Below are 27,055 nucleotides of genomic sequence, written 5' to 3' on the forward strand. Positions count from 1 at the left end.
TTCATAAATAATGTGGCAAAGGAACATCCTGGTTTTCCTAATATCATTTAGTATTAGTTATTGTTTCTCTTTAAATTTTGGACATTTCTAGGATGCCGTTTAAAGTTTTTGACAATCATCACTATAGAATTATACAAGGGTTAAGTCTGCTAAACAAATTGTGCACGGGAGAGTGAAGAATAGTGCATTAGCTCTGCTGTCTTCAATGTCTTTTTTCATTGTCTCTGGAAATTAGACAATAATTATTCAGAGAGAGAATCCTGCTCTCATATAATCTCCTGGAAAAAAATCTGTGTCCAAATATATGCAGTGATATCTTATGACTAGAGTAAGGCTGTTGTTGTATGGTCACCTTTCAAATTACTCCAATGTTTAAGCAAAAGTGAATCAGCAAACTGCGCTGTAGTATAAACATGATGCGTTTTTGATAACATGTTTTAAGAGTTAGATAGATTTAATTAATTCCTTGTCTTGTAGGACTACCAAACTTAGACTAAAAAAATCTGGATGACTAGGAGGTGGCCCCACAGAATTAGACTTTTCTGCCTCTCTCTGCTCTATGTAATTGTTCTTCATATTTGGCAGCTCAGAGATAGCCCAAGGGTCTTATTCTTGTGAGGACCCATGGTGAACATTGAACTCTCAACCCATAATATATTTTCCTTTCATTCTTTGGCAATTAATGCAAAGGCTAAGCAAAGACTTAATAGCAGAGTAAGATCCACCAGCAAGAAAGGGATCTTATATATATAGGGCTTTAGTCAGACTCCATTTGGAATACTCTATCCAGTTCTGGAAACCTCACTTTAAAAAAGATATTGATAAGATTGAGCAAGTCCAGAGATGGGCAACAAATATGGTGCAAGGTCTGAGGGACAAATTATGCAGGAAAGATTGGAGGAACTGAATACATGCAGCTTGGAGGACAGAAGGGAAAGGAATAACATGATTGAAATATTTAAATATATACAGGAAATGAATAAGGTTCTAGAAGGCAGAATTTTCAATATTAAGAAAAAGGATGGGACTTTGAGAAGATTTCAGTAACTCTATTTAGCTCCATAATTGGGCATCTCAAGGAGATGGGGAACGATGACAAATGACATCATTGACATGGCATGACATCATTGTGTAAACAACATGCTTTACATACTTGCATCAAACATCATGGTATCACTTGTCTGACGTCGTAATGCATGCATCACCATTTTGTAATGAGTGCCTTTGTATGATAACTAAACTGTACTAATGATATTCAGTTAATTTTATTACTTCCTATATATTTACTTAGTAAAGAATATATTCTCCCATAGTAAAAATTGCACTTTTCTAGCAAAGTTTAGAAGGGCTTTTAGGGACTACATCCAAACTCTGAAGCATCATAGTTGGTGCTCAAATGTAATGTCTCTTAATTTGATTGGTAAGAACCTCAGAATAAGATATGTTGAGTGATTATATTTTTGTTACCCTTGGGTGTACATTTATGGTATATGGAATTTGTAAAATATTCATTTTGCTATCAAATATGGCCCTAACCTTTTCTTAAATCAAGAATAAGATACTTCTTGATTTCAAAAAACACTGTTCCTTCACAAACATAATCTGTCACACTAAGTGCTCTTTTCATTTTATCTTCATAGTCAGCCCCTGGTAATTCCTAAGAGTGGAAGGACTTTGGTACAAGAAAATAAGCTGATGGCAACAATCCAGAAAACTCTATTAAAAAAATTAGTTGTGACGTTTATTATATTGCATGCCATTTTATAATCTGAAAAGGGTGGCATGTATTGTAGGGAAAATAGGAGAAGGAATGAATGTTAGAATATTAGGTATGTTTGCAACCTTGAGGTTTTTTTTCCCTAAAAATAATGTAGGCATTATTAAATAAAACATAAATATATAAAACTTCAGTGTAGCACTCTTGATTGGTAGATTCAGCATATATGTGAGATAACATGGATGATCAAGTATGGTATTAAACAAAATGGTCAGACTTTCAGAAATTATTTTCTCATGAGCAATATTTATATATATATTTATGTATGTGTATGTATGTATGTATGAATGTATGTATGTATGTATGTATGTATGTATGTATGTATGTATGTATGTATTTCATTAGAACATGAGCAGTAGAAACTGGATTTTCATCCAAAAATGCATTTTAAATGTTTATAATAGAATTTGAATCAGTACAGCACTGCTGTTTCTGTATCTGAGTTATTAAACTAGCTGCTCATCTTTTAAATGTCTAATTTGTCAACTAAGGTCTTGCCTTAAGTTAAATGTTATTAAAATCATTTTTAGCAGCATATCCATGAAAATTTCAGTGTGAAAAAAAGAGAGATAGACTTTGTATCAGGTGCACCATATTTCAATGACCCGCTAATATTTATTTTACAGGAAAAAAAGGATGATCAATTTGCATCTGGTGTTCATCAAGCTGCTGTATGCTACAAGATAAGAACCCTTGGTCATCCTCCACAAACCTGGTCTCTTCTGATTGTGCTGAATTAGCTGTGAATACTATATGGGGCCAGAGAGATATTTGGAAACAGAAAAAATGTTTACTTTCATCGATTCTATCTAGCCGGGTATCACTCTCTGTCTGATATATTAAATATGGACTATATGTCTGGGTTTGTTTTGGATCTTTCAAATGAGTGTTGATTCATGCTGACTGCCTGTGGAAGCCCCTGAAATTTTCCTGGAAAGATTGTAAACTAATTTCCATTGCCTCCTTCATACTGTAGGGCTAAGAGACAGATTGGCCCAAGGCCATCCAGCCAATTTTGTGCCTAAGTGGGGACATGAACTCACAGTCTCTTTAGCCTGATGGCTTAACACAACATCAGCCTGGCTCTGAATGTGTAACTCTGTTTAGTTTTGTTAGTTATTCTCAAGTAGGAAAGTTAATCTAGATAATAAATAAATAGTCAAGGTAATGCTACATGAAAAGCATTAACAAAAATATATATCCTCCTTAATTTTCTCCAGTCGAAGATTCTACTATGCGTACTCTTCTTGAGTTCCCCATATTAAGTGATTTTCCTGGGTCCACTATCTTCAGCAGTCCCAATTCTCTTATACCAGTGTTTCTCAACCATGGCAACTTGAAGATGGGTGGCCTTCAACTCCCAGATTTGCTGGCTGGGGAATTTTGGGAGTTGAAGGTTGAGAAACACCACCTTAGACTGTTTCATCCACATTGACAAAACAGTTGAAGGAGGGCCTTTTCCTATTACAAACCATTCACCAACCTCCCAAAACCTCACCTTCCTTTCTAGAAAATCAAAAGTTTTCAAAGTGATTTTTTTGGTATTTTTATAAAGCTCAGATCCAGATAAATTGTAGGAACTGTACATTTATTGCTTCTCTCCAAAATTGTTGTTCTGCAATCAGTCACCAAATGCATGTTGAGACAGAAAAATGCTAGCTGTGCTTCTGAAATTGACAATGTTTCATTAATGAAAATGGGGAAACCTATTACCCAAATCATCCCACACATTATGCAAAAGGCCATGTCAGGGGCTTCCACAGGCAGTCAGCATGAATCAACACTCATTTGAAATATCCAGAACAAACCCAGACATATATCAAGAAAAAACAGGATGCACTTTAAGCCATGGAAAAAAACAAATTGATAAATGGGACCTGAGTTGATTTGCTTATTTTGTTGAGAGCTTTAAAAAATCTCTCGCTAAGCCACAGTCAGAACAGTGCAGAGGGCTGTGGACCAAGATCCTACATTATTAAAGTAGTAACTGAATATGGGTTCATTTTAAGCATAATTGGGACATTTTAAAAAAAACCATCTCTTTATCATACAGACAAAAAGAAACAAAGAAATTTAATGGACAAATGAAAAAATATATAACATAGTAAAATATTTTAGTCCTTTGCTCTTTATTCATATGATTATTTGGAATAATCCAGATAATTACACATTTCTTTAAAATCATGCATATTTTGGGGAATTCACACTTTACAACTCTTCCTTACTGATCAAATGTTTAACGTATTTAAACATTTGCAGTAGAAGTTTGAATTGCCTGCAACAGTGTAATGGCAGAATATTTTATTAGCATTAGGGACATCTAAAACTCTTGAGTTGTTCTCAATATTGAAATACATTTTTAAAACAGAATATTAAAGACTAATTAATAATAGATAGTAAACCATAAGATTATTATCAGCTACTTGCAATGTTTCAAATAAATAAGATTTTACAATGGAAAGACAGTGCGATCCTGGATTTACAATTTTAGATTGATTAAACGTGTTAGCTCTCTCTGTATAAACTTGTTCTTTATTGACAAAATCAATCAATATTACTCTGCATGGTTAAGGTTTAATGCTGTCTGTATTGGAAAATAGTGACTTGGAGTGGAACCCGATGCTTTAGGGCAAGGGTTGGCAACTTTAAGACTTGTGGACTTCAACTCCCAGAATTCTTCAGCCAGCTATTGGCTGGAGAATTCTGGGAGTTGAAATTCACAAGTCTCAAAGTTGCCAAGTTTGGAGACCTCTGCTTTAGGGGATGATTTAATGTCAGTGTATTCAGGCATCTTCCTTTACAAAGGACAGGCTCTATTGGCAGATTCACTAGAGAAGAATCGTTCATTTGCAGAACCTTGTTTTGAAGGGTAGGGAAACTGGCACCCTCCAGATATTGAACTATGACCCATATTAACTCCACCTAGCATGGTCAATGGTAAGGCTCTGATAGCTGCAATTCAGCATCACCGCAAAGGTTATGAATGTCCCCATCCACCTTGACTATTTATTCCAAACACAATTGAATGATAAAGAGATTCTAAAGTTGTCTACTAATAATAAGTGTTGGTGTTTCTGAATGTTGAAGTTGGAGAGGACTCTTGTGAATGCCATGGACAGCCAAGAAAACAAGCTAATGGATCACAGAAGAAATCTACGTAGAGTTGTCAATCAAGGCTCACATTACCCTACTTCTGACATATTATACAAGGACCTAGCTTTCAGGAATAGGTTCTCAAACTGGGAAAGTTGGAAGAAAGGAAGGAGAAGAAGATAACAGCTGGCATCAAGGTGGACAAACTCAGTTATACTGTTGGAAAACTTAAAGACAGATTGTCATGAAGAAAATTTACTTAAGTGATCACTAGGAATAGAAAATGACTTGATGGCACATAATCAATCACTGACCAGATAGGCAAGTCTTCTCCTCTGTTGCAAGACACAATGTGTTTTAAATGAATAGTAATTTTTAAATTTATGAATGGATACAATCTACATATGCATATTTCAGGTGCCTAAATTATTACTTCCTATAAAACATAAAGTTGCTGCTAAATATTTAAAAACCAGTTTTGCCACCTGTATTTCAATCACTGATTAGTGTACCTCAGATTACTCTTCCTGCCCATTCTGATCACTGAGAGGACTTGCTGAACATCCCAACTTTAAATGAAGTAAGGAGTGTGTGGATCAGATGTCTTTTCTGCAGCTGCTCCTACATTGTGGAAAATGTTCCCATTGGAGAACTACATGGTACCCATCCTTCTGACATTGCAGAAGATGCTGTAAGACCATCATGTTGCGGGTCTATGATAATTCACCATGGTCAACTCTCCATGGCCAACTCTCCATGGTCAACTTGCCATGGCCAACTCACCACAGCCAATTCGCTGTAAGACAACTCACTGTGGGACAAGAGTTATACTAATATCAAAGAAATGGTGGAATACAATGTAAAAGGAATATGATGTAAAAGGAGAGACAGAATAAAAATGTGAATGGCAAAAATTAAAATATTTTTTATTTATTTTAAATAATTAAATGGAATTGTCCTGCAGCAAGTTGTCCTGCAGTGAATTGTATGTCTTGAGTTGGGTATGGTAAGTTGCTGTGATGAGTTGGCCATGTCATCTTGGCCACATCAAGTTGGTTATAGCGAGTTGTCCCATTCCCTATTTTTTCAATGAGTTTTTGACCAGGAATGAAAATTTGAGCAGCCATCCCTTATCTTATGCCCTTGTTTTTAATGATTTCCTAATACTTTGTACACCACTTACAGCCTGAAGATAGGGTAGCTTGTAAATATTGTAAAATCCTTTAATAATTGCTAAATAAAAAAGCTGAAGTTTTACAGTACCTTTCTCTTAGCTTTCAGCTGCTCATGGTATTTGTCAGAAGTATCACCTGGGATTTCTCCACCCCACAGCGTAATTCCAACAATCGTATAAGTGATGCCCATGACAAGCAGGGGGAAACAATAGACCAACGCAATTACAATGATATGATACCTAGAAGAGAAGAACATGAGCCTGACACCAAAAACATTTCTTTAAAAAATGTTGTCATTTGTGCTCTTAAAAGCAACCAGCATTCTTCATGAATATAATATCAGAACTTGTGTAGTTCAAAATCATTGGGGAATGATTCAAATAGTATTTATTTCAACATAGCTTTCATTGAATAAAATTTACAAAGATTGATTTTGTTACAAAAGAGTGGAATTAAGAATTTCAAAGATATAATATCTCATGGATTCACACAAAGACCCTGATTTGTTATAATATGCAAACCAGCTCACCAATTTAAGCATGTCTGTATCATATTTACTAATTTGTTAATACTTACAATCTATTCTATACTCGGCACCATACTCCTTTTCCTTCACATATCCCATTTATATACACAAATACAGTCACCTCTATAGCACAATATTCTATGCATCTGATGAATTGTAATATGCTACATTATTAGTTATACAGTAACAGACTAACTCCTATTTAAAGTGATACAGAATTCTATATGATTTTTCACAGATGGAAAAGCAAAGCCATGTACCACTTCTTTAAGATCTTATTTGGAAAGATCTTGTTCCACAACATCCTAGATTTGCAATCTACTTCTTCACTTTCAGTTCTCTCCAATCTGTCATCTTTAGTTTGAACCACTATGTCAGGTATCATATTTCTATGCTTTTGTAGGGCAAAAGAAGCATGCAAAAATACACAACTATTTAAAGTATTGACTTACGTAAAACGTTGTTTCATACCACCTGGCCAGAAAACATAGCACAGAATCCGTCCTGGCACCACTTGAGTCTTAGCAAAGAGACACTGAGGTAATGCAAGGAGGAATGCTAGAATCCATATACTTGCAATCACTACTTTTGTAGCAGTGGCAGACAGCCTGGGCTTCAAAGGATCAATAATGGCCATGTATCTGTTAAAACAAACAAGCAAGCAAGCAACAACCAGTGAACAGCAAGACATTATTGTAGAAGTGCAGATAGTAGGAAATTGTAACTTGAGAGCTGCTGTTTTGTGCTGAATCACAATAGGTTTCTTCAATGTGATCCTTGCAAAATGCCACATTGCAATTCTCTGCATACGTGGTTCTGTGAATTCAATTCCAACACATAGATGATTCTCTGATTATGTGTCTCATGATAATCTCTGACAATGTCGCCAATTATCAGGCTTGGTTGAGGGCTGCCATTCACAAGACAATAGTTACTTTTTTGTATGAGTGAAGCCCGTGAAAAATCATTAATACTATATACAAATAAAAAAATATATTCTTTTGAACTTTTTTGGTTCATCTGTTTTCTTTTTATAATTCCCTTTCAAAACTTTACTTTTTTATTTAGAAGATTTATAGGGCTGCCCATCTTGTAAAACATAACTTTTATGGAGTATCTTAATTTTTCTTCATTCTGGATACATTTTATTATCCTCTTTAGCAGTTCTCTTTAGCAGATGGAGTAGGTCTGAGAAGGGAGATGCATATATGACTACCATATTGGAAAAGAGACGTTTTAGTGATGGTATCCAACTTATGAAAATCATATCCCCAGAGCAACTTCCCTGATGTTCTTTTCATATACCTTTCATTACTATTTTTATTTTCCAAGGCTTGTAAACATATGCACATTTTAACTAACTTAATTTTATATATACAATGTTGTATACCTTATTTATTGTTTTACTTTCTAAATCTAATCTTTGTTTAATGGTTGCTAGATAGATTTTTTAAAAAATAATAATTATAAATCTTTAAAGGGACACAGTATCTGCCCAGATGTTAATATCGTAAAATGTGAATAAAAAAGAAACAACATTGTATTTTAAGCTGCCTTCATTATACTAATGTATGTGGAAGGCAGGAAATAAATGGATGAAAACATAAACAAATCTTGGTTCTAATTCTTTCTTCATTCTTTCCATGTTACAATGGATGACTTCATTATACATTAAAAAAACCTTGTTGTTCAAGGCTTGTAACATAAATCTATAAAAATTCAGGGGAATTCTACTTTCTCCATGACATATACATATGCATCTTCTCATTCACACTAAATGCCTATTCAAAGGCCTAGGCATGCGTGGTCAGACTGGGGTTTTGCTTTCCTATACTGCTCCAATCTTTTCTGTTTGGGGATTTTAAATGCAGAACGCTGTCAGAAAGACCACACAGCAAGAGTCTTCATAGTCAAGCGCATACTAACACCTAGGATTTATGCGGAATCTGTTCTAGACCATCCCAATTCCTTTTCCTGTTGCTCCATTTACAAAGGCATTCTAGTCAGTTCTTATAATCCAATAGTTCTTGGCAAGAGAGGACACAACACAACACTGAACATTCACATGTCTGATTATTCTTTATGAGCATTTAATTCAGATGCAGTGGCAAGAAAAGTGAAAGGCCTTAGAAGACTTCACATCTGAAACCTCCTCCCTTATTACTCCTTCCCAAATCCTTCTTTAGTGCTGTTCCCAATGCCTCATGCAAGCCAGAAGTAGAGTGCTAGTTGTATTAGTCCAGCTTTTCTTCCTGGTTAGAAGCTTTTTTCTCATCAATTGTGAATAAATAAACTTTATCTTTAAGATAATGTCAATGTCTTCTCATAAAAAAAAACATACTTCTAATTGTTAACCATTTTCTCTTTGAATTTACATATGATCATATAAGGAATGGTTAAAGAATTTGGCACACTTAGCATATAGAATAGAAAGCACAGGATAGGTGTGATAGCAGCTTTCAAATATCTAAAAGACTGTCAAACAGAAGTTCACTTGTTATCTATTGCTGCAAAATGCAGGACCAGAACCATTGGATTAAAATTACAAGGAAACAGCTTTAGGTTGGACCTCAGAAAGAACTTTGCAACTATACAAGCTGTTAGTCTATTGAATAAGTGGAGCATGAGGTGATGAGTTCTCCTTCACTAAAAATCTTCAAACAGAGACTGGATGGTCATAGTGTATCATACACTGAGCAGGTTCAATTCTGATGACCAGCATTATCCTTTCCAGTTCTTATGTTTTCTATGAATAATAAAATACTTCCAGTGAATCAAATGTAACATCAGGGTTCATGAAAACAGCATTCATGAGCCCCAAGGCACTTCTATGTCTCCAAATTTAATGACGGTCTCAAGATCAAAATAGATGACAAGGCTATTTGGGATTTTTAAAATATCCAAATCTCAAATTGAGCAGCCTCATGATTAACTTTTGGAATGCTTATGTCATGGCCATTTTGTGACCAATTTGATGATGGCATTTGGGAACCCACAAAGTAGGTAACCTCTGACCTGGGAAATATATTATTTATAAGCACCTCCAGAAATGCTGAGAGCATTGAATGTGTTTAAAGGACAGACTTCCATCTGAATTGAAAAGTAAAAAAATGAAAGATAATTTGGCTCAGAAAAGTAAATGTGTACAAAAGGGTAATTCTGAAAAAAAAATTAAATTGCGTGGCTCTTTTCTCAAAAGCAATATTTACTATATGAGTAACTCCCCAGGTTATCTAAAGTATAGGATGTTTTTAGCCATTTTTGAAAGACACAATTGCTCAATATTAATTTTGTGAATTCAATGTTTCCCTGATCTAATTTGCTATGTCTGCTTTAAAAATATGACATCTGAGTTCATTCCTGAGCGATTGACTCGACAAACAAAATTTCAGAATGATTTTGAGAAATTATGTCCATTTTTGTACTATTCTTTGAGTAACTTTCACAACTTTCTTCTTTCTCAGGAAAAGCTCTCCTCCTAAGATAGAAATGGCAATGTTAACACGCACAGTCTCCAGAATTTTCTTAATCCCTTTTGTTCTATCAAACATCTTTATTATATTCATAAAGATTTAATTTTTTTCTGCTTTAACTGCTGCCTGCATTTCTATGGGCAATAAAATTTGCCAATAAAAACTGAATCTATACTTTGATAATGTAATACTCTGTTAGTGACTGTTTTATATGGATAAGCTAAAGCTACCTTATAAATATACATGGGGTGTGTGGGATAAAGAGAGTTCATAAAATGGCAATCAATTATGTATTTTTGACAGCATCTGCTTGAGTATATAATGTAACAAACATTGCATAACTATGCTTAGGAATGAAGCAGGTGAAGCAGGAAACAATGGTTTCCAGGCTTGCAGAAACTAATCATGGCCAGCATAACTCATCTCCCATGGATATGAAGAGAATTGCCAAATATTCAGTGGCTTGGAAAGATGGGAGAAAAATACCTCAGAATCAAAAACCCTTTCTTCACATTCCTATATATGGATTTTTGAGCGTGTACTGACCAGAGGTGGGATTCAATTTTTTTAATAACTGGTTCTGTGGGCGTGGCTTAGTTGGTGGGCATGGCTTGCTGATCATGTGACTGGGTGGGTGTGGCCAACTTGATGTCACTCACATCAAGGGGTGCTTCTCCTCACCTGGCCTCTCATGACAGTGGGGATGCTGCAATGTTCATAAGTGTGAAAAATGGTCCTAAGCCACTTTTTTCAGTGCCACTGTAACTTTGAATGGTCACCAGTTTTAGACCAAAACCCAAAAAGGGATGTAAACTCACGTTTGAATGTCAATCTTTCTAGCTAGCCAAGAAACCTTGCTGAATGTCACTCATCTTGGTTCCTTGTCATTAAAAGCTTTCTGGCAGCTCTGCTTCGTTATTCAATTATTTCTTCAAAGTGTTAACTCCAACAGGGGAGTATTTCCTCCCAACAGCAGTGTAAAAAAGCTTAAAACAACCCTTCCCCTTTAAGAAAGTACCAGCAAAGAAAAAAAAAACTCCTTTGGAGACAGTAAGTCTAGGCATACTACCAAGAATGCAAGAAGGGTGGAAAAAAACAGAAGGAGATTTCTTCCAACAACCAGTTCTCCAAACTGCTTAGAAAGTTAACAACCGGTTCTAGTGAATAGGTGAGAACCTGTAGAATCCCACCCCTGGTACTGACATAAGCAGATCTTCTTTATGTATGGTACCTTCAGTTTAGCCTGCAAAAAAGAAACTAATCTAACATATTCTTTAACTCTTTTCTTGAGAAGCAGGTCCTTGAATATAGGGTTAAGTGTCTGGAATATGTACCCCATTAGGTACATGTAACTGCTAAACCATAGTTGTGGTTTAGAAGTTGGATGAAGGGAACTAAAATAAACCTTATTATGGCATAGTGTACAATATGAATCATATTAGTGTGAGATCTTTAAGATAAACTAGAACATACAGCCAATGCTAATAGAACCCATGACTTATGCAAATATATTTAATGTCTTGTTTATGCTCACACTACTATTCTGATTATACCAACTGTCTACTGATGTGCAAGAACAATGTATTAAAGTTGAGAAGGGCCAGAAAAGTAAATCTTTTTCAAATGCATCTTGCTTATATATGAAATTTATTATTTATTAATCACATTCCCATCTCACAAGAAGCAAAAGCTGGCTAGAATATCACAATCAATAAAAGCAGACATATCAAAACAATCATAAAACCCTAAAACATTAAACTATACAAGCATTTGCAAAGGATATGGTACCTGGGAATTTTGGGAATTGTACTCTCAACTAGTCTACATGGAATCAGGAAAAGTCTGTGAATAAAGCATCTGTTTGAAGCTTAAGCCATAGGTTACTTACCTGAAGGCAACATTTTGCTTTTCCCAGGCAACTAAGCCATCAACAATGCAATAAACTTCTATTTTCTTTCCCAGAGGTACTTTAATACATATCAAAATGATTATGTGTGAAGCATTGTAGAACAGCAAAGTGGGCTGCAGATTTCTGCCTTCGTGAATTTTATTTGAAGAGAATTTGAGATAAATTATTGAACAAAGATTTCCTTTGATTAGACAACTCACAACTGGGACATGTTTTAACTGAAGAGATTCTCATTCCAATGTTCTATGCATGAAGCATCAAATATACATTTCCCTTATCTGTTAAATTCCCCCCTTTTTGATTCTAGCAGTCAGTGGCTTATTCAGTTTTACTATTTGAAAAAAACAAATGTTACTCCTTCTCATTACTGTAAAGATCAGCAAAAGAGACATGATAGCATTGTGTACACTGGAGGGATATAAAACTAATTATGCATAAAACGATTTCTCATGAACAAAAACAATTGCAAGGATCTCAAGGGGGCATATTGAAAAAGAGAAAGAACCAATCTTCTTTAGCACCCATGTCTTTGAACATTTCATTTTAAAAAGTTTGAATATTCTTCTGTCCAAATTCAGGAGAAATCATGAACTTAGGCTTCCCACAGCTTTAGTAATGTAAACATCAGGGACTTTGGCAAATTTTATTCTTTCAAAATCTGTGCATAACTATCTATATACAACTTGCAAGGAATAGAGAACTGCAAGGAAAAGAGGAAAATATATCACAGTTGGAAGGCTTGAATGTCATTTTAAAAATAATGCACATAAACCAGATGTAGGAAAAAAGAATTCCACTCAAAAGAGCTTCCATACTCATCCAAACAGGATCTTATATCTTTATATACAGTTTTTACTCTAGTGAGATTTATACTCCATGGCACCCAAAGCAGAAGAGTTCCATTCTCCTGATCTTTTCATTAAACAAATTGAAATATACAAACATGTATCAAAGAGGTATCAAAAATGGATTCTCACATCATCTTATATGTTAGCCAAGAATATCTGTATAGTAACTTGGATCAAAGCCAGCAATGTTTCTTGGCCAACTGATGGTTTTGTGAAGAAAAGCAAGACAAAGGACTACAATTTCTTCATACAATAACTGCTAGCTATGGTAATTCAGACCCATGTTGATCTATATGACTAAAGGACTATCAAAATGAATAAACATCAATAGTCTTATTTTCCATTTTTTTATTGTTTATAATTACCTCTTTAAAGCTATGTTATATTTGGGCATTGCCACATATTGTTGCAGGGAAATACACTGCTCAAAAAAATAAAGGGAACAACACAATGTAACTCCAAGTCAATCACACTTCTGTGAAATCAAACTGTCCACTTAGGTAGCAACACTGACTGACAATCAATTTCACATACTGTTGTGCAAATGGAATAGACAACAGGTGGAAAGCATAGGCAGTTAGCAAGACATCCCCAATAAAGGAGTGGTTCTGCAGGTGGTGACCACAGACCACTTCTCAGTTCCTATGCTTTCTAGCTGATGGGTTGGTCACTTTTGAATGCTGGAGGTGCTTTCACTCTAGTGGTAGCATGAGACGGAGTCTACAACCCACACAAGCGGCTCAGGTAGTGCAGCTCATCCAGGATGGCACATCAATGCGAGCTGTGGCTAGAAGGTTTGCTGTGTCTGTCAGCGTAGTGTCCAGAGCATGGAGGCACTACCAGGAGACAGGCCACTACATCAGGAGATGTGGAGGAGGCCATAGGAGGGCAACAACCCAACATCAGGACCGCTACCTCCACCTTTGTGCAAGGAAGGACAGGAGCAGCACTGCCAGAGCCCTGCAAAATGACCTCCAGCGGGTCACAAATGTGCATGTGGCTGCTCAAACAGTCAGAAACAGACTCCATGAGGGTGGTATGAGGGCCCGACGTGCACAGGTGGGAGTTGTGCTTACAGCCCAACACCGTGCAGGACATTTGGCATTTGCCAGAGAACACCAAGATTGGCAAATTTGCCACTGGTGCTCTGTGCTCTTCACAGATGAAAACAGGTTTACACTGAGCACAGATGTGACAGGGCCTGGAGACATCATGGAGAACGTTCTGCTGCCTGCAACATTCTCCAGCATGACTGGTTTGGCAGTGGGTCAGTAATGGTGTGGGGTGGCATTTCTTCAGTGGGCCGCACAGCCCTCCATGTGCTCGCCAGAGGTAGCCTGACTGCCATTAGGTACCGAGATGAGATCCTCAGACCCCTTGTGAGACCATATGCTGGCGCGGTTGGCCCTGGGTTCCTCCTAATGCATGATAATGCTAGACCTCATGTGGCTGGAGTGTGTCAGCAGTTCCTGCAAGATGAAGGCATTGATGCTATGGACTGGCTCGCCCGTTCCCCAGACCTGAATCCAATTGAGCACATCTGGGACATCATGTCTTACTCCATCCACCAGTGCCACATTGCACTACAGACTGTCCAGGAGTTGGGGGATGCTTTAGTCCAGGTGTGGGAGGAAATCCCTCAGGAGACCATCCGCCACCTCATCAGGAGCATGTCCAGGCATTGTAGGGAGGTCATACAGGCACATGGAGGCCACACACACTACTGAGCCTCATTTTGACTTGTTTTAAGGACATTACATCAAAGTTGGATCTGCCTGTAGTGTTTTTTTCCACTTTAATTTTAAAGGTAACTCCAAATCCAGACCTCCATGGGTTGCTAAATTTGATTTCCATTGATAATTTTTGTGTGATTTTGTTGTCAGCACATTCAACTATGTAATGAACAAAGTATTTAATAAGAATATTTCATTCATTCAGATCTAGGATGTCTTATTTTTGTGTTCCCTTTATTTTTTTGAGCAGTGCATATCAATTATAACTACACAAGATGATGACAAATCCATGTTTTGATGGTTTACTAGTGATGGCATACTAAAACAGAAATCTGATTGCAATTCTATCCCTCATAGCTACTTGTTAATTGCTGCCAAAATGAAAGATAAGTCAAATTTCTTTCTCTGCTATTGTCACAAGCTGAGCAATGTCACAGATTGATACCCTGGGCTTTGTCTTAGGAGATCAAGAGCAATGACAGCTTTTCACATCGAGGAGCTTCAGTGGTGCATAAAATCATAGGAAATGCAGAGACATTAAGGTGATGTTTCCCAAACCAACTTTCATGCATGTGCTTGAATCCTTAAACTGTGCCACTCCGATATGGATGCAACACTTCATGAAGCCTAGACAATCTAGAATTTTTCTTAGTAGAAATTGGAAGATTGAGCTGTATTTTCAGCAGTTGTCTCCTGACTTTACACTGATGTCAGTTCTGAAATGAATGCAGAAAGAGAAACATCTGATGGACAATGCTGAAAGTCAAAAGACTTCTGATGACATTAGCAAAATATTGTAATGCATATAGTGCACCACACTGAGGTTTTGAAGGTAGAAATATGGCATAGAGCACCCATCAGAATGCATATAGCCTGTAAATTCTTCAGCCCAACAAATCTATTGCTGTTATTGTGGTGCAGTCAGTCATGCAACTGCTTTAAAGAGTTGCATGTGGATGCTATGTGCATGCCACTACACCTTCTGAAACTTCTTTTCACCTCTAACTCTGAAGTCCTAATGTGATAATGGCAAACCTTGAGGATGATATTCATATAGCCATCAGGGGATGAGCTTCACACTGATGTTGTTCTTTTTATATGAAAAAATGATCCTCTTTAGTTAAAGCAGGGCTCTCCAAACTTGGCAACTTTAAAATTTATGGACTTCAATTCTCAGAATTCCTCAACTAGACATGCTGGCTGGGCAATTCTGAGAGTTGAAGTCCACAAGTCTTAAAGTTGCTAAGTTTGGAGATACCTGAGTTAAAGAGTAGTACTCCTTATTACTTTATATGACATGTAATGTGCTCCAAGAGTAACATTGAAGAATAGGAGAAAGAACCACAACCAAGACAATGGTCAGAAAAAACCATTTGAATCAGAGAAAAAAAGATAATTTGAGAAAGTGTCTCAGGTTTAACCCTTCCTAGTTCACTTAGAGATGAAGGGATGGAGGGCAGAGTTCACTCAGACTTGCAGAGGTCTTTAACTTGTAACCTTATCATAAAAGTACTGTTGGCATTCATAAGTTTGGCTTCCTAGTCTGGTCTACCTCAAAGGCCTACAACAAACTTAACCAAAATGCAAAGATAGCCATAGGTATCCTGAATATTTATTTCAAAAATCATACTCTATCCTTTATTATATTAATGGCGGGGGTATTGATTTCATTATGCCCATAATCTTTCAAGTGCCATTCTGTATTTAGGTAACTATAACAGACATAACTATTTCCAAACTGTTACCAAACGTTTCAGAAATAAGATCGTCAATCTCCTGCTGTGTGGCACAAAGACTTGTCACACTCGTGACCTAAGTTCTAATGGGGCAACACAGTCCAAATCCAGATTTTGCTCTGAATCCCCTGCTGAGATTGAAATCCAAAGATTATCTCTTTGCATATCTACTTGCTGCTATGCTGGATTGATGCCATGGGTTTAAATTACAGTGTGATTTTCCTGGGCAGCATCCTCACCTGATTGATTGTGTAGCATGTTTTCAAAGCCTTAAAGAAGACAGATTTCTGCAGACTTAAATATTTAAAGACTTTCACTTCATTATTTGGAACCACTTAGTTCCAGGAGTGGCTTGTCTGAACTGGAACGATGAGCCCTTCACACAGACATTCAATATGGTTTCAGTGAAGGCCCTTCCCACTTTGTGTATGCACCGATATTGCAGTGGACTTATTTATCTAATGCTAACTGTTTAATAAATATCTTTTGAACACAGGAGATCTTTGCTCCTTGCCTGTTACAGCATCCTGCCAACTTTTCTGGAGGAACAAACCTTTCATAATATTCCTGTGCAAGACTGACTTTGTTCTTGTCTGCTGGAAGAAAGGGAATTTCTTGTGAACTCTTGTAATGCCCCTTGTGCACAGTTTAGCAAACTAAATTAATAATGCAGGGGTGTCAAACTGGATTTCTTTGAGGGCCGGATCAGCATTGAATTTCTCCTCCACAGGTGGCGGGGGGGAAGGGGGAAGACAGGATGGATGCCTCCTGCAGCACCCTGCTGGCCAAAACGGTGTGCAAGAGGCTGTGGAGGCCAAAAACAGGCTGTGTGTATGTGGGTCACACACGGCTACCCTGCAGCCCATTTTGGCTGGCAGAGGCACCGCAGGCCAGTCCTTTGATATTTCTAGGCTGGCCCACGGGGCCAGTTCTAAGCATCCTGTGGACCATATCCAGCCCACAGGTGTTGAGTTTGACACCCTGTAATAATGCACCTCCATCTACAACCATGTTAGTTCAGGTGAGGAGATTATTAGCTTCCTCTTCACTGACAAATCATCAGGTATTTCCAAAGGGATCATACAATGTATTGTAATTGCTGCAGCTGTTAGACATTTAACTGTCTAGCAATTTTGTTAATTTGCATGTTTTTTTTAAAAGAAATTGATTTGCCCGTCTACGTACATTTTTATTTATTATTCTTTAGCTATGTTAATATGAACATCTTTCTCTTTCTCTGGTTCATATGCTTTGTTCTTTTACCATAAATCAATTAAAAGAAAGTTGCTAGAAAATTAGTGTTCTTGCTACAACCTTCAGCAGTGGTCTTTCCTGTTCACTTTCATGCATTACAACTCAAGAAAAGCAATAATTTGGAAGAACTGCTGTGTTTTACATTGACTAGCAATATTTATTCTCTTTATCCTCTTGAAATGAACTCTCTAAATCTCTGCCCCCTTACTATTGGAAACAGTATAATGCTATTCAGACGTTTATCTTCCTTCTCCGTGAAATACACTATTATTATAGAAATATTTTATCCTGCCCTGTCACATGAAAAATAAAAATAAAAACAGCATTTGTGATGGACATGGTTGAAAATAAATCCCATTATTTTTAAAGCAAGCAATAAAAGAGGGCAGCTAAGAAAACCAATTACAATATCAAGACTTGGCTTTAAAAACTTATATGAATTTGAAAAGTTTCTTAGCTACGCAGCTGAAAGAGATTGAGGGGCAAAGAAGCAAGAGTTTCATAACTTAGAAGCTGAAAGTATACTGAGATATTCTACTGTAACCAGCCTTGGAGAGTTTAACAGAAATCATTAGCACATTGAATTATAAAGATAAAGGTTTTCCCTGTCCATTCATGTCCAATTCTAGGGATTGGTGCTCATCTCCATTTCTTAACCGAGGGAGTCCGTATTGTCTGAAGACACTTCTGCGATGATGGTGCCAGCATGACTTGAATTATATCCTAAAAGAAATTGGTAACCAGTACAATTGTTTTCATCATATCCTCCCATGTGGGAGCATCAGCTAACTTTCTATTCAGTCTGGACCAACTAAATGCAGCTTGTTAGGGAATGTATAACAATAACTCAGTCTAAAAGAAATGTACTAAATAAAAGCAGATTCTGTTAGTTGGCACATTGGCCAAAACGGGATAAAACCTATCTGCAAACTCTGTGATAAATTAACAATGATTAAGGATCAATAAGCTATGATGTTTGATTCTAAAGGTAAATGCTATCTTGTCCAAAAATCTTCATATCCTGGAAAACCTGTCTTGCCTAGATTAAGCTAGAATTTGTCTGAAATAAGCTTCAATTTGCCCTCATTAAGCTGTAATTACAACCAGTAATAATTCAGAATAGAACAGACTCTCTAGAATGTGATGGAAAGAAGAGAGTGTGCTGTAGCTTGCATGCCAGTTAAAGCTCAATCCAGATCTCCAGCTGATGTCTCCAAGTAATTTTGTGTAGTTTTAAGAACTGCTGTGAAGGGAGTTCTCTTACCAGCCGGTGTGTTTTGTGTGGTGTGGCAGAATGAATTTTACAGTTTTGGTGCTGAAGGAAACAGGTAATAAAAGTGGGCATGTCTCACTTAACATCTGCCTTGTTTAGCAAGACATTCTGGTCCCAATTATAATCATAAGGCAAGGACTACTTGTATTGGCAATTGCTAAGTTGCTAAGACTTTTTTAGGATTTTAAGACTTTATTAAGGACTTTTGTTGTAGGCAAAGGTCCTTCATTCAAAACAAAGGAATTATCTTAGCAGAATAACAGATGTTGGAAGGGACCTTAGAGGTTTTCTAGTCTAACCCCTACTCAGGAAATCCTATACTATTTCAGACAAATGGTTGTCCAATATCTTCTTAAAAATCCTCAGCGACAGAGCACCTACAACTTCTGGAGGGAAATTGTTCCACTAATTAATTGTTCTGTGTTAGGAAATTCTCCTCAGTTTTCAGTTGCTTCTCTCCTTGATTAGTTTCCACCCATTGCTTCTTGTCCTGCCCTCAGGTGCTTTGGAGAATAGCGTGACTCCCTCTTCTTTGTGGCAGCCCCTGAGATATTGCAACACTGCTATCGTATCACCCCCAGTCCTTCTTTTCATTAAACTAGGCATGCCCAATTCTTGCAACTTTTCTTCTTCCTCCAATCCCCTAATCATCTTTGATGCGCTTCTCTGCACTCTTTCTAGAGTCTCAACATCTTTTTTCATATGAACATCTATATGAAAATACCTATAAGAACATTTGCAAGAAAACAACCAAGCTCACACAGCACCAAGAACCCACAGAATACTTTTTCTGAGATCACTACCCAGAGCCAGCAATAAAACTGATGCAAAAGACTTACTGCATTCTCGTTGGAAAGCTTCACTGTACTTACAATAAAAGAACATTTTTTTCATGTATAATGCACAATCCTGACCATGCCAAAAATCAACCTTTTTGAAAAAAATCAAAAGGAAGTAAGTATACATTACAATGAGAAAGACTGGGAGACAAATGCGTTATCAGATGGCAACATTTACACTGAAACTTACACTGCTGTTATTTTAAATCTTTAAGAATTACTCCTGGAGGTTGGGGACAGTCTTCCATAATTTCTTATTTTCTTGCCTGAGCCTGGAAATTGTTCTCAGTATTTTGGCTTACAGAATATGCAGAATTTTAACTAGGGCTTCCCCTCCCTAATGGCTGGGAGGACGAGGAAAAAAAGAGATACACAATCAATAAAAATGTATTGTTGGAGACAACAATCATATTAATGCTAAAGTTGAGCACTGTAGAAATATAAATTTTCCCCCCTCCTTCCTTACTCTGCACACAACTGGAATAAATAATTTCAAGAGGCTATATACCTTTCCAAATGTATTACAAAAATATATAAATTTTAATATCAACAAAATGAGAGAAGGCTCAAACACTATTATTCTCTACCAATACTTCAATTCAATTCAATATAGATTAATTGGATACTTTCTTTTATGTTTTTAAGATATTTTATTTTTATGAGCTTCTATGAACTTGGGGGAAATTGAGGGCTCTTTGGTGCAGATAAATCAAGCTACCAAGGAATGAATGAATATATGAGGAATGAATATATGAGGATTTAGTGCTGACTTATAGATGTGCAGATCTTAAACATCATCTATCATTAACAATAGATGATTTTCTCGCTACAAATATAAAGGAATAAAAAAGAGGAAATATCATTAAAAAGATGTCAGCTTGGTTTTATCAGCAAACAGTATGCTGAGTTCTGAGAATATTGTTTTGATCCATTAAAAATACTCCCTATTTTAACCTACCAATCTTTGGCAATGTAGCAGAACAAATTGGTCTGTTTGTAGGCTTAATGGTCCATATGACATTGCAACTGCATCTAGAAAAGAAAATTATTCCTGGATAAACAACATATCTCTCAGCATGATTGCAGAATAATTAACTTGATGAAGCATACTTCATAATCCTTTCCTTTATATCGATGTACTAAGCTGTGCAAGATTACAGAAATATAGCAGAATCAGCTAAATATTTGAAAGACACGGCAACATTCATCTTAGTGTCAAACAAGGATCTACATTCAGCTTTCTTTGTTGGCAGTTATTGCCCATAAGGTGGCTGAAGGGAATGTACTGCTCAACTGTTTTTTCTCTGGTGGGACCGGTCTATGAGGGCAACCTGATCTACTCAATTATGGAGCATACTGCTTCCATTTTTGCCTTTCAGTCCCAATCCTGCTGAGATCCTCTCTTACAGAGAGTCATAATTTAGACCCCGCAGCTGGGACCTGCAACTTGTCATTAAGTGAAGTAGTCACCAAGTGAAACTGTGATTGTGGCTTATGATTTTACTTCAGCTTTCCTTTGTTTTACAGACTCATGAAGGTCCTACAGTAAATCCAAAGATTGGCCAGGTATTATTACATCACTGTCATAACTGTCATCAGTCACTAAATGAGGCAGTTGCTAAACATGGGCCTCCTGTATTTGTTCATCATTCATTCACCATTTATGACATAGGAGAAAGTGATGCAATTAATACTTTTCCTTCAGCTATAGTGATGATACAGAGCACATTTTTGCATAAAGAAAATTCCTATTTCAGTTTCTGCCATCACCAATATAAAGTGGCTCAGAGGGAAGGAATGGGAAAGACCATTCCATGAAAACATGAATGAGCAGTTACTGCTAACAAATATACTGAATTCCTTACATGTTCAAATCTGACTGCTTTACCTAAAGCATTTACTGTATTTTAATAACAAGCAACAAAAACTGTAGTTTTAGCTGTATATGTCCAAGACACCGTCCAACCACAAGTAAAACTAATGAATGAAGATTAATACCGGTATCAAAATGGCCCCAAACCCTGATACACACACACACACACACACACACACACACACACGTAAAAATAAACCTTATACTCTCAATCTATACTCATAATTTTCCCTGAAAGCTAGAAATACATATAACAAATGAGCCCCATCACCTTACTTTACTAACTACCATTCTCAACACCTGCCTATTAAATAAATTTAGAAATCTTTCTCAACTGCATCAAGCGGTTTGAAGCCAGAATGGGTCAGGAAGAGAATGCCATTGATCTAAAATTGGCCCTACCATTAGGCAAACTACCCAATGCCTTAAGCAGCAACTGCTATAAAGAGGGATATGGCAATAATGTTAAAGAACAGAAGAATATATGCAACAGAAAAGCTAAACTGCACCTTCTACCAACTCTGAACCAGAAGTCATTCTAGCTCCTTTCTGGATGTAGAATCATGGCGGACAGCAATTTCTTTGTGCTTGGCTTCAAAATCTCTTGTGTTGATTGAGTTACTGACTATTACAAAGTATTTATTATATTTGCTTTCAACTTTCCTTCAAACCAAAAACAAGACAGTGGGTGTGACGTTTGCAAGTTATTTAGCATCCTGGCATAGACTGCAGCTATTTTGCTTGACTTCATCAAGGGAGTGTATGCATATCTTGTGCTTTTAATCCAGAATCTTAAATTATGCAGCTATTGTTATTGCATAAGTATTTAAAAAGTGAGCAATTGGTTAAGGCTCTTCTCAAAGTGGCATAAAAGAGATAGGAATATGTCTTGGTATAAAAATCTGGGACAGCTCAAGAACACCATTTTAATATATTTTATTATAATGTGTTTTTGTTCCATTTCTCAGCTCAATGAAATCTTCATGTCTTGAGGGTGAATATTAGACAGACTTATTCTACTACTTTTAAAAACTGAATAACAGAGTACACTTAATACTGGATCTTCTAATCATTTCTCATTTTCTGCGATTGTGTAGTCAAAATTGTGTTTGTTGCCTTGTCACTTCATCTGCAATGTTCTTTAGGACTTCAGCATTAAATTCCAGCTACACTTTATTATTTAAAAACAGAAAAAGGAACCTTCCACAACATGAAATGAATCTGGATACACACACACACACACACACACACACACACACACACACACATACACACAGTTAAAATCGACACTTACTTGTAAATTAACGTGTTAATTTTATATTACATTTTAAGGGAATTAAAAGTGAATTTTTGGTTATTTCTCCCTTTTTCCAGTCACCAAACTGATACAAATGATTCATTTAGAACAGTATTAGCAGGCAGTGAGGTTAGCAATCACCATGTGTTCATTTGAAAGGAAAACATATGCCTATTCATAAGAAATTCATTATTTCCATTGATCCGCTAGTTAGAAATTAGGCTGAGTTAGATATGCAGATGCCCTTGAATGTCCTCCATTTCCATCCATAAGACTGAGTTATAGTAGTGTTCTCCTTATGTAATAAAACTTCACGGAGTAAGCCACTTTTAGAAAAACTATATTTGAGAGTGTGGAATAAGGTGGACTTTTATCTGATCTGACATTTTCATTTTCAGCACTTTTTTTTAAGTGGGAGAGGGGAGGAAGAGTCCAAGATCCAGCAACCCACAGAATTGCTGGGTATTATTTCAGCTCCCAAAAAGGGTTTCAGAAGATACAGGCATGCAAATGTACTATGCCTTTGCATCTCCCAAAGGACATGAGTCATTCATGGGACATCTTCTAGACTGCTGTACGGAGTTCCAAAGAGGGGCTAATTTTCAGCATTTCAAAGTATTTTTCAGAATCAAATCCAAAGCACTGCAGAATCCTAATCATTATTTCCAAGTGAAGAAAAACAAAACTAAGATACTTTTGAGAACCTGATTGGAAAACCCAGTCATAAATATCAAAGCCTGTCTAACTTCTCCAGCAATAAACATGTACAAACCAGATTATTCATCAGTTAGTAGTACATTTTAGAAATAGAAATATTTCTTCGTATCAGAGATAACAGAACTTTCTGAATCATGATGTTTACTGCCTTTTTGCTTTAGTTTTAAAAGGAAATAATAGGCACAAGTGTAAAAGATGTAATATATGAGTGGCTGCCAAGAACCACAAATCTCTTTCAGCCCTCCCTCAACTCCTCAAACCAGGATCCAGGCTTACTTCCTTTTACCAGCACAACACTCCTGAGAGGTAGTTTTAGGCAGTGAGATTTCTCATTTCCAAGAGAAACCCATTGGCATTGTTGTACAGTAGTTCTAACCTGATTTGCAATCCTGATTTATGCATTTGCACGATAACAATGCCTACCCCTTGGTCTATAAAGAATTCCTCTCCTTTATTACCTAGCTATAATTACAATATGTTTAACTTCAATTAAAACAAGGGAAGCTATTATTCTGTTTGCAATTTGCATAAACACCAGGATGGTATTACAGTCCATATAATTGTAAGTAGTTATGGAGGGGAAGGGAGGAACCACTAATTCAGCAGATCTCCAAGTGGGGTAAATGGGACCAAGACAGAAATTAGAACAACTCCAGTAGAAAAACGAACATAAACACAAAACTATGTTGGTGAAGCTTTTTAAGTTCAGTTTAAATAAACAATTCCCGCTCCCTATAGTTTCAAGGGGGTGGATTCTAGCTTTGTTAAGAAATATGACATTGACAAGAGGGAAATTTGAATGCCTTGGACTTCTAGAACTGATCGGTGTTGGTCCATAAGATCCAGATCTTCTTCAAGCTATGCAAAATGTTCAGCCTCTTCTCCTTCCACACGAAGCCTTTTTCAGCACCTTTTCTCCGGACTGATTGAAGCACCCACAATCAGTCCGCAAAAAAGGTGCTGAAAGGGCTTCGGGTGGAAGGAGAAGAGGCTGAACATACTACAGAGCTTGAAGAAGGTCTGGATCTGATGTATCAACTGTCCCGGCGGTTAAATAGAGCCTCCTGGGACGGTGGAGGCGGGGGGGTAACCTCCGAATTAGAGCCTCCTAAGAGGGGAGACGGAGGTTCGACTCCTCGCACCTCTTCGAGGTCCCACGTGCTCGACCGCCAAAAAAAGAGCTGCCCTCCCGACGAACGCACCTAGGTTTTTCTAAGCTCTGGGACGTCCAGGTGATGCAGACTCAGGGCACGTATAAAAAGAAAGGCAGGGAAGGCGGCGTGATGCCAGCAAACACGCTGGCGGACCGGGATCGATCGGGTCCGTCCGCCCCCCGCCCCCGCTTCCCAAGTGCGCGGACCGTGGGTCACCCCGCCCCTCCCCGCCGCCCCGCTCTCACCTGTCCACCGCGATGACCGTCATGGAGTAGATGCTGGCGAAGACGGCGGTGATGGGGAAGAAGTTCTGGAAGCGGCAGTAAGCCTCCCCGAAGTACCAGTCGCCGTGGAGCGCGTAGATAAAGTTGACCAGGGTGTTGAAGGCGGCCACCGAGGCGTCGGAGAAGGCCAGGTTGACCAGAAAGGAGTTGGTCACGGTCCGCATGCGCTTGTGGGCCAGAATGATCCAGATCACCACCAGGTTGCCGAAGACGGCCACGGCCACCACCACGCCGTAAGCCAAGGACCAGAGCGCCAGGCACCAGGCTGGCTGCACGAACTGGTTGGAAAAGTTGGCCCTCGGCGACGACCAGTTACTCCCCGCTGGCGCGGACAGGCTCCCGTTCCAGCCGCCCAACTCGGCGCCGCTCCAGTTGACTGCGGGGATGGAAGTCATTCTGGCTCGGAGTCCGGCCAAGCTTGGGAAGTCAGAGGGTGCCCTCCCTCCGCTGCGGTTGCTCTTCGTCGGAATGCCGGTCGGAGAAAGGAGCGAGTGGCCGTCGAAGCCTCTTATATATCCCTGCGGAATCCGGAGTGGAGGAGGATCGACTCCATAGGCTGCTTCTCCACTCCCTCCCTTTCTCCGGTCCCTCCCCTTGGCTGGCTTTGGCCAGCGGCGGGCGCTTTGAGCGCGGACGCCGCTTCGAGGAAACCTCACCAAAACGCTTTCGGTGGCCCTATAACTGAAGCCCCTACGGAAAGTCCCCCCCACCGCCCGAAAGTCTTTCCCACCGCCGGCGCAACACAGCTTCTCACCTGTCTCCCACCTTCCGCCCATCTAAAATCTCGTACGGCTCTTAAAAGCCACTCGCCCGGACTCCGGGGCCAAGGATGCGAACCGCCAAAGATGTTCCCGAATTCTACATAAAAGATGCTCAAAACTTCACAGAGTGAACATGGATTCTGGTCAAATACACTGTCCACCTAGACGAGTAAACACCTGGTGGATACTTGAACGGGAAATTTGGGCTCGAGGATGATTAAAAACTGCCCCTCTTTCCTTTAGAAGCCAATCCATGAATGGTCCAAGAGTCAGGTAGGACTTGAAGGGGATTTTATTTTATAGAACTCTGATCATTCCAAGACATATTTTTTCAAACATTCTCTCTTGCTCTCTTCAATGGAATTCATGCTCAAGTAAGTTTTCCATTTACACTTCCTCTGGTTTTCTTAAGCATATTGTTTAATTCTCCTGAATAACAGCTTCTTCTTCTTCTTTTGTTGTTCATGGTCCTTCTAAAATGTGTCCTATAAAAACCAATAGGGGAACCTCATACTGTACTCTATTAAAATGCCTTTAAATTCAAGGTAGAAGTCATCACTGTGATAGAGATAAAACAGCAACTGTAATATTCCACTGGGACAGGCAGAAGCTGTTAGGAATTCAAGCAGAATTTCTTAAGGAGTAAGGAAAGCTCCAAGCCTTCGCCACCTGAGTTCTGGCTTATTAGATGTTTAATGGATGATACAAGTCACCTTTGTCACCCTCAGTTCCTCAGCTAATCATTGTAAAATCAAACTTAGTGAATATTTGCTTCGGTGTCTAAGGTTAGCTCTTATTTCTCATCAAAATATTATAAAGAGTGACAAGAGCTGCTTTATATCTCTCCATGTATGTAAGTATCAACAAGGGAAGCTTTTCAGAGCAAACAATAATATGATCATTAATAGAACAGGTTCTCTATAGCCACCTGACATTTAGGAAATTCTAGAATCTCACCAAAATTCAAAACCCAGGCTGGTTTGTTTCTGGGAAGAGCAGGATGACCCAGCTGCCCAGGAAATTTTGTTCCCTAAAGCAGGAAGGTGGATTGGTGGCTCTCCAGATATTGCTAAACAAAGCTCCAGGATTTCTTAACAATGGTCATGTTGGCTTAGGCAAATTGGAAATGTACTGTAGTTCAACAATATCTTGGAAGGTCACTGATTTTTGCCATGCTCTAAAACAGAATACTGTAAATCTATATCATTGTCTACTCAGGGGTGTCAAAATCATGCGCTGGCAGATTTAGCGAAGGGGGGAAAAGGCACAATATGCCATGTGATGATGAACACCCATGTTCTACTTGATCACTTTTAAAGATAGTCATGCCTCA

At 38.0% G+C, this 27,055-nt stretch overlaps 1 protein-coding gene across 1 annotated transcript in view; it reads right to left on the reverse strand.

Annotated features, from left to right (window-relative positions):
* TACR3 (tachykinin receptor 3) overlaps positions 1–25,451 on the reverse strand; it is a 41,569-nt gene extending 16,118 nt beyond the window's left edge. The window contains exons 1-3 of the mRNA XM_026672633.2: positions 24,923–25,451; positions 7,024–7,212; positions 6,134–6,284 (exon numbers count right to left, since the gene is read on the reverse strand). Coding sequence (XP_026528418.1) covers positions 6,134–6,284; positions 7,024–7,212; positions 24,923–25,356 — 774 coding nt within the window. The 5' untranslated portion in view covers positions 25,357–25,451. The remainder of the gene's footprint in view (positions 1–6,133; positions 6,285–7,023; positions 7,213–24,922) is intronic.
* Between the last annotated feature and the right edge of the window lie 1,604 nt (positions 25,452–27,055).

The sequence above is a fragment of the Notechis scutatus genome, chromosome 4 (assembly GCF_049901735.1).
Source record: "Notechis scutatus isolate UNSWTSFEM ecotype Mainland chromosome 4, rNotScu1.2, whole genome shotgun sequence".
In the NCBI taxonomy this organism is placed as follows: domain Eukaryota; kingdom Metazoa; phylum Chordata; class Lepidosauria; order Squamata; family Elapidae; genus Notechis; species Notechis scutatus.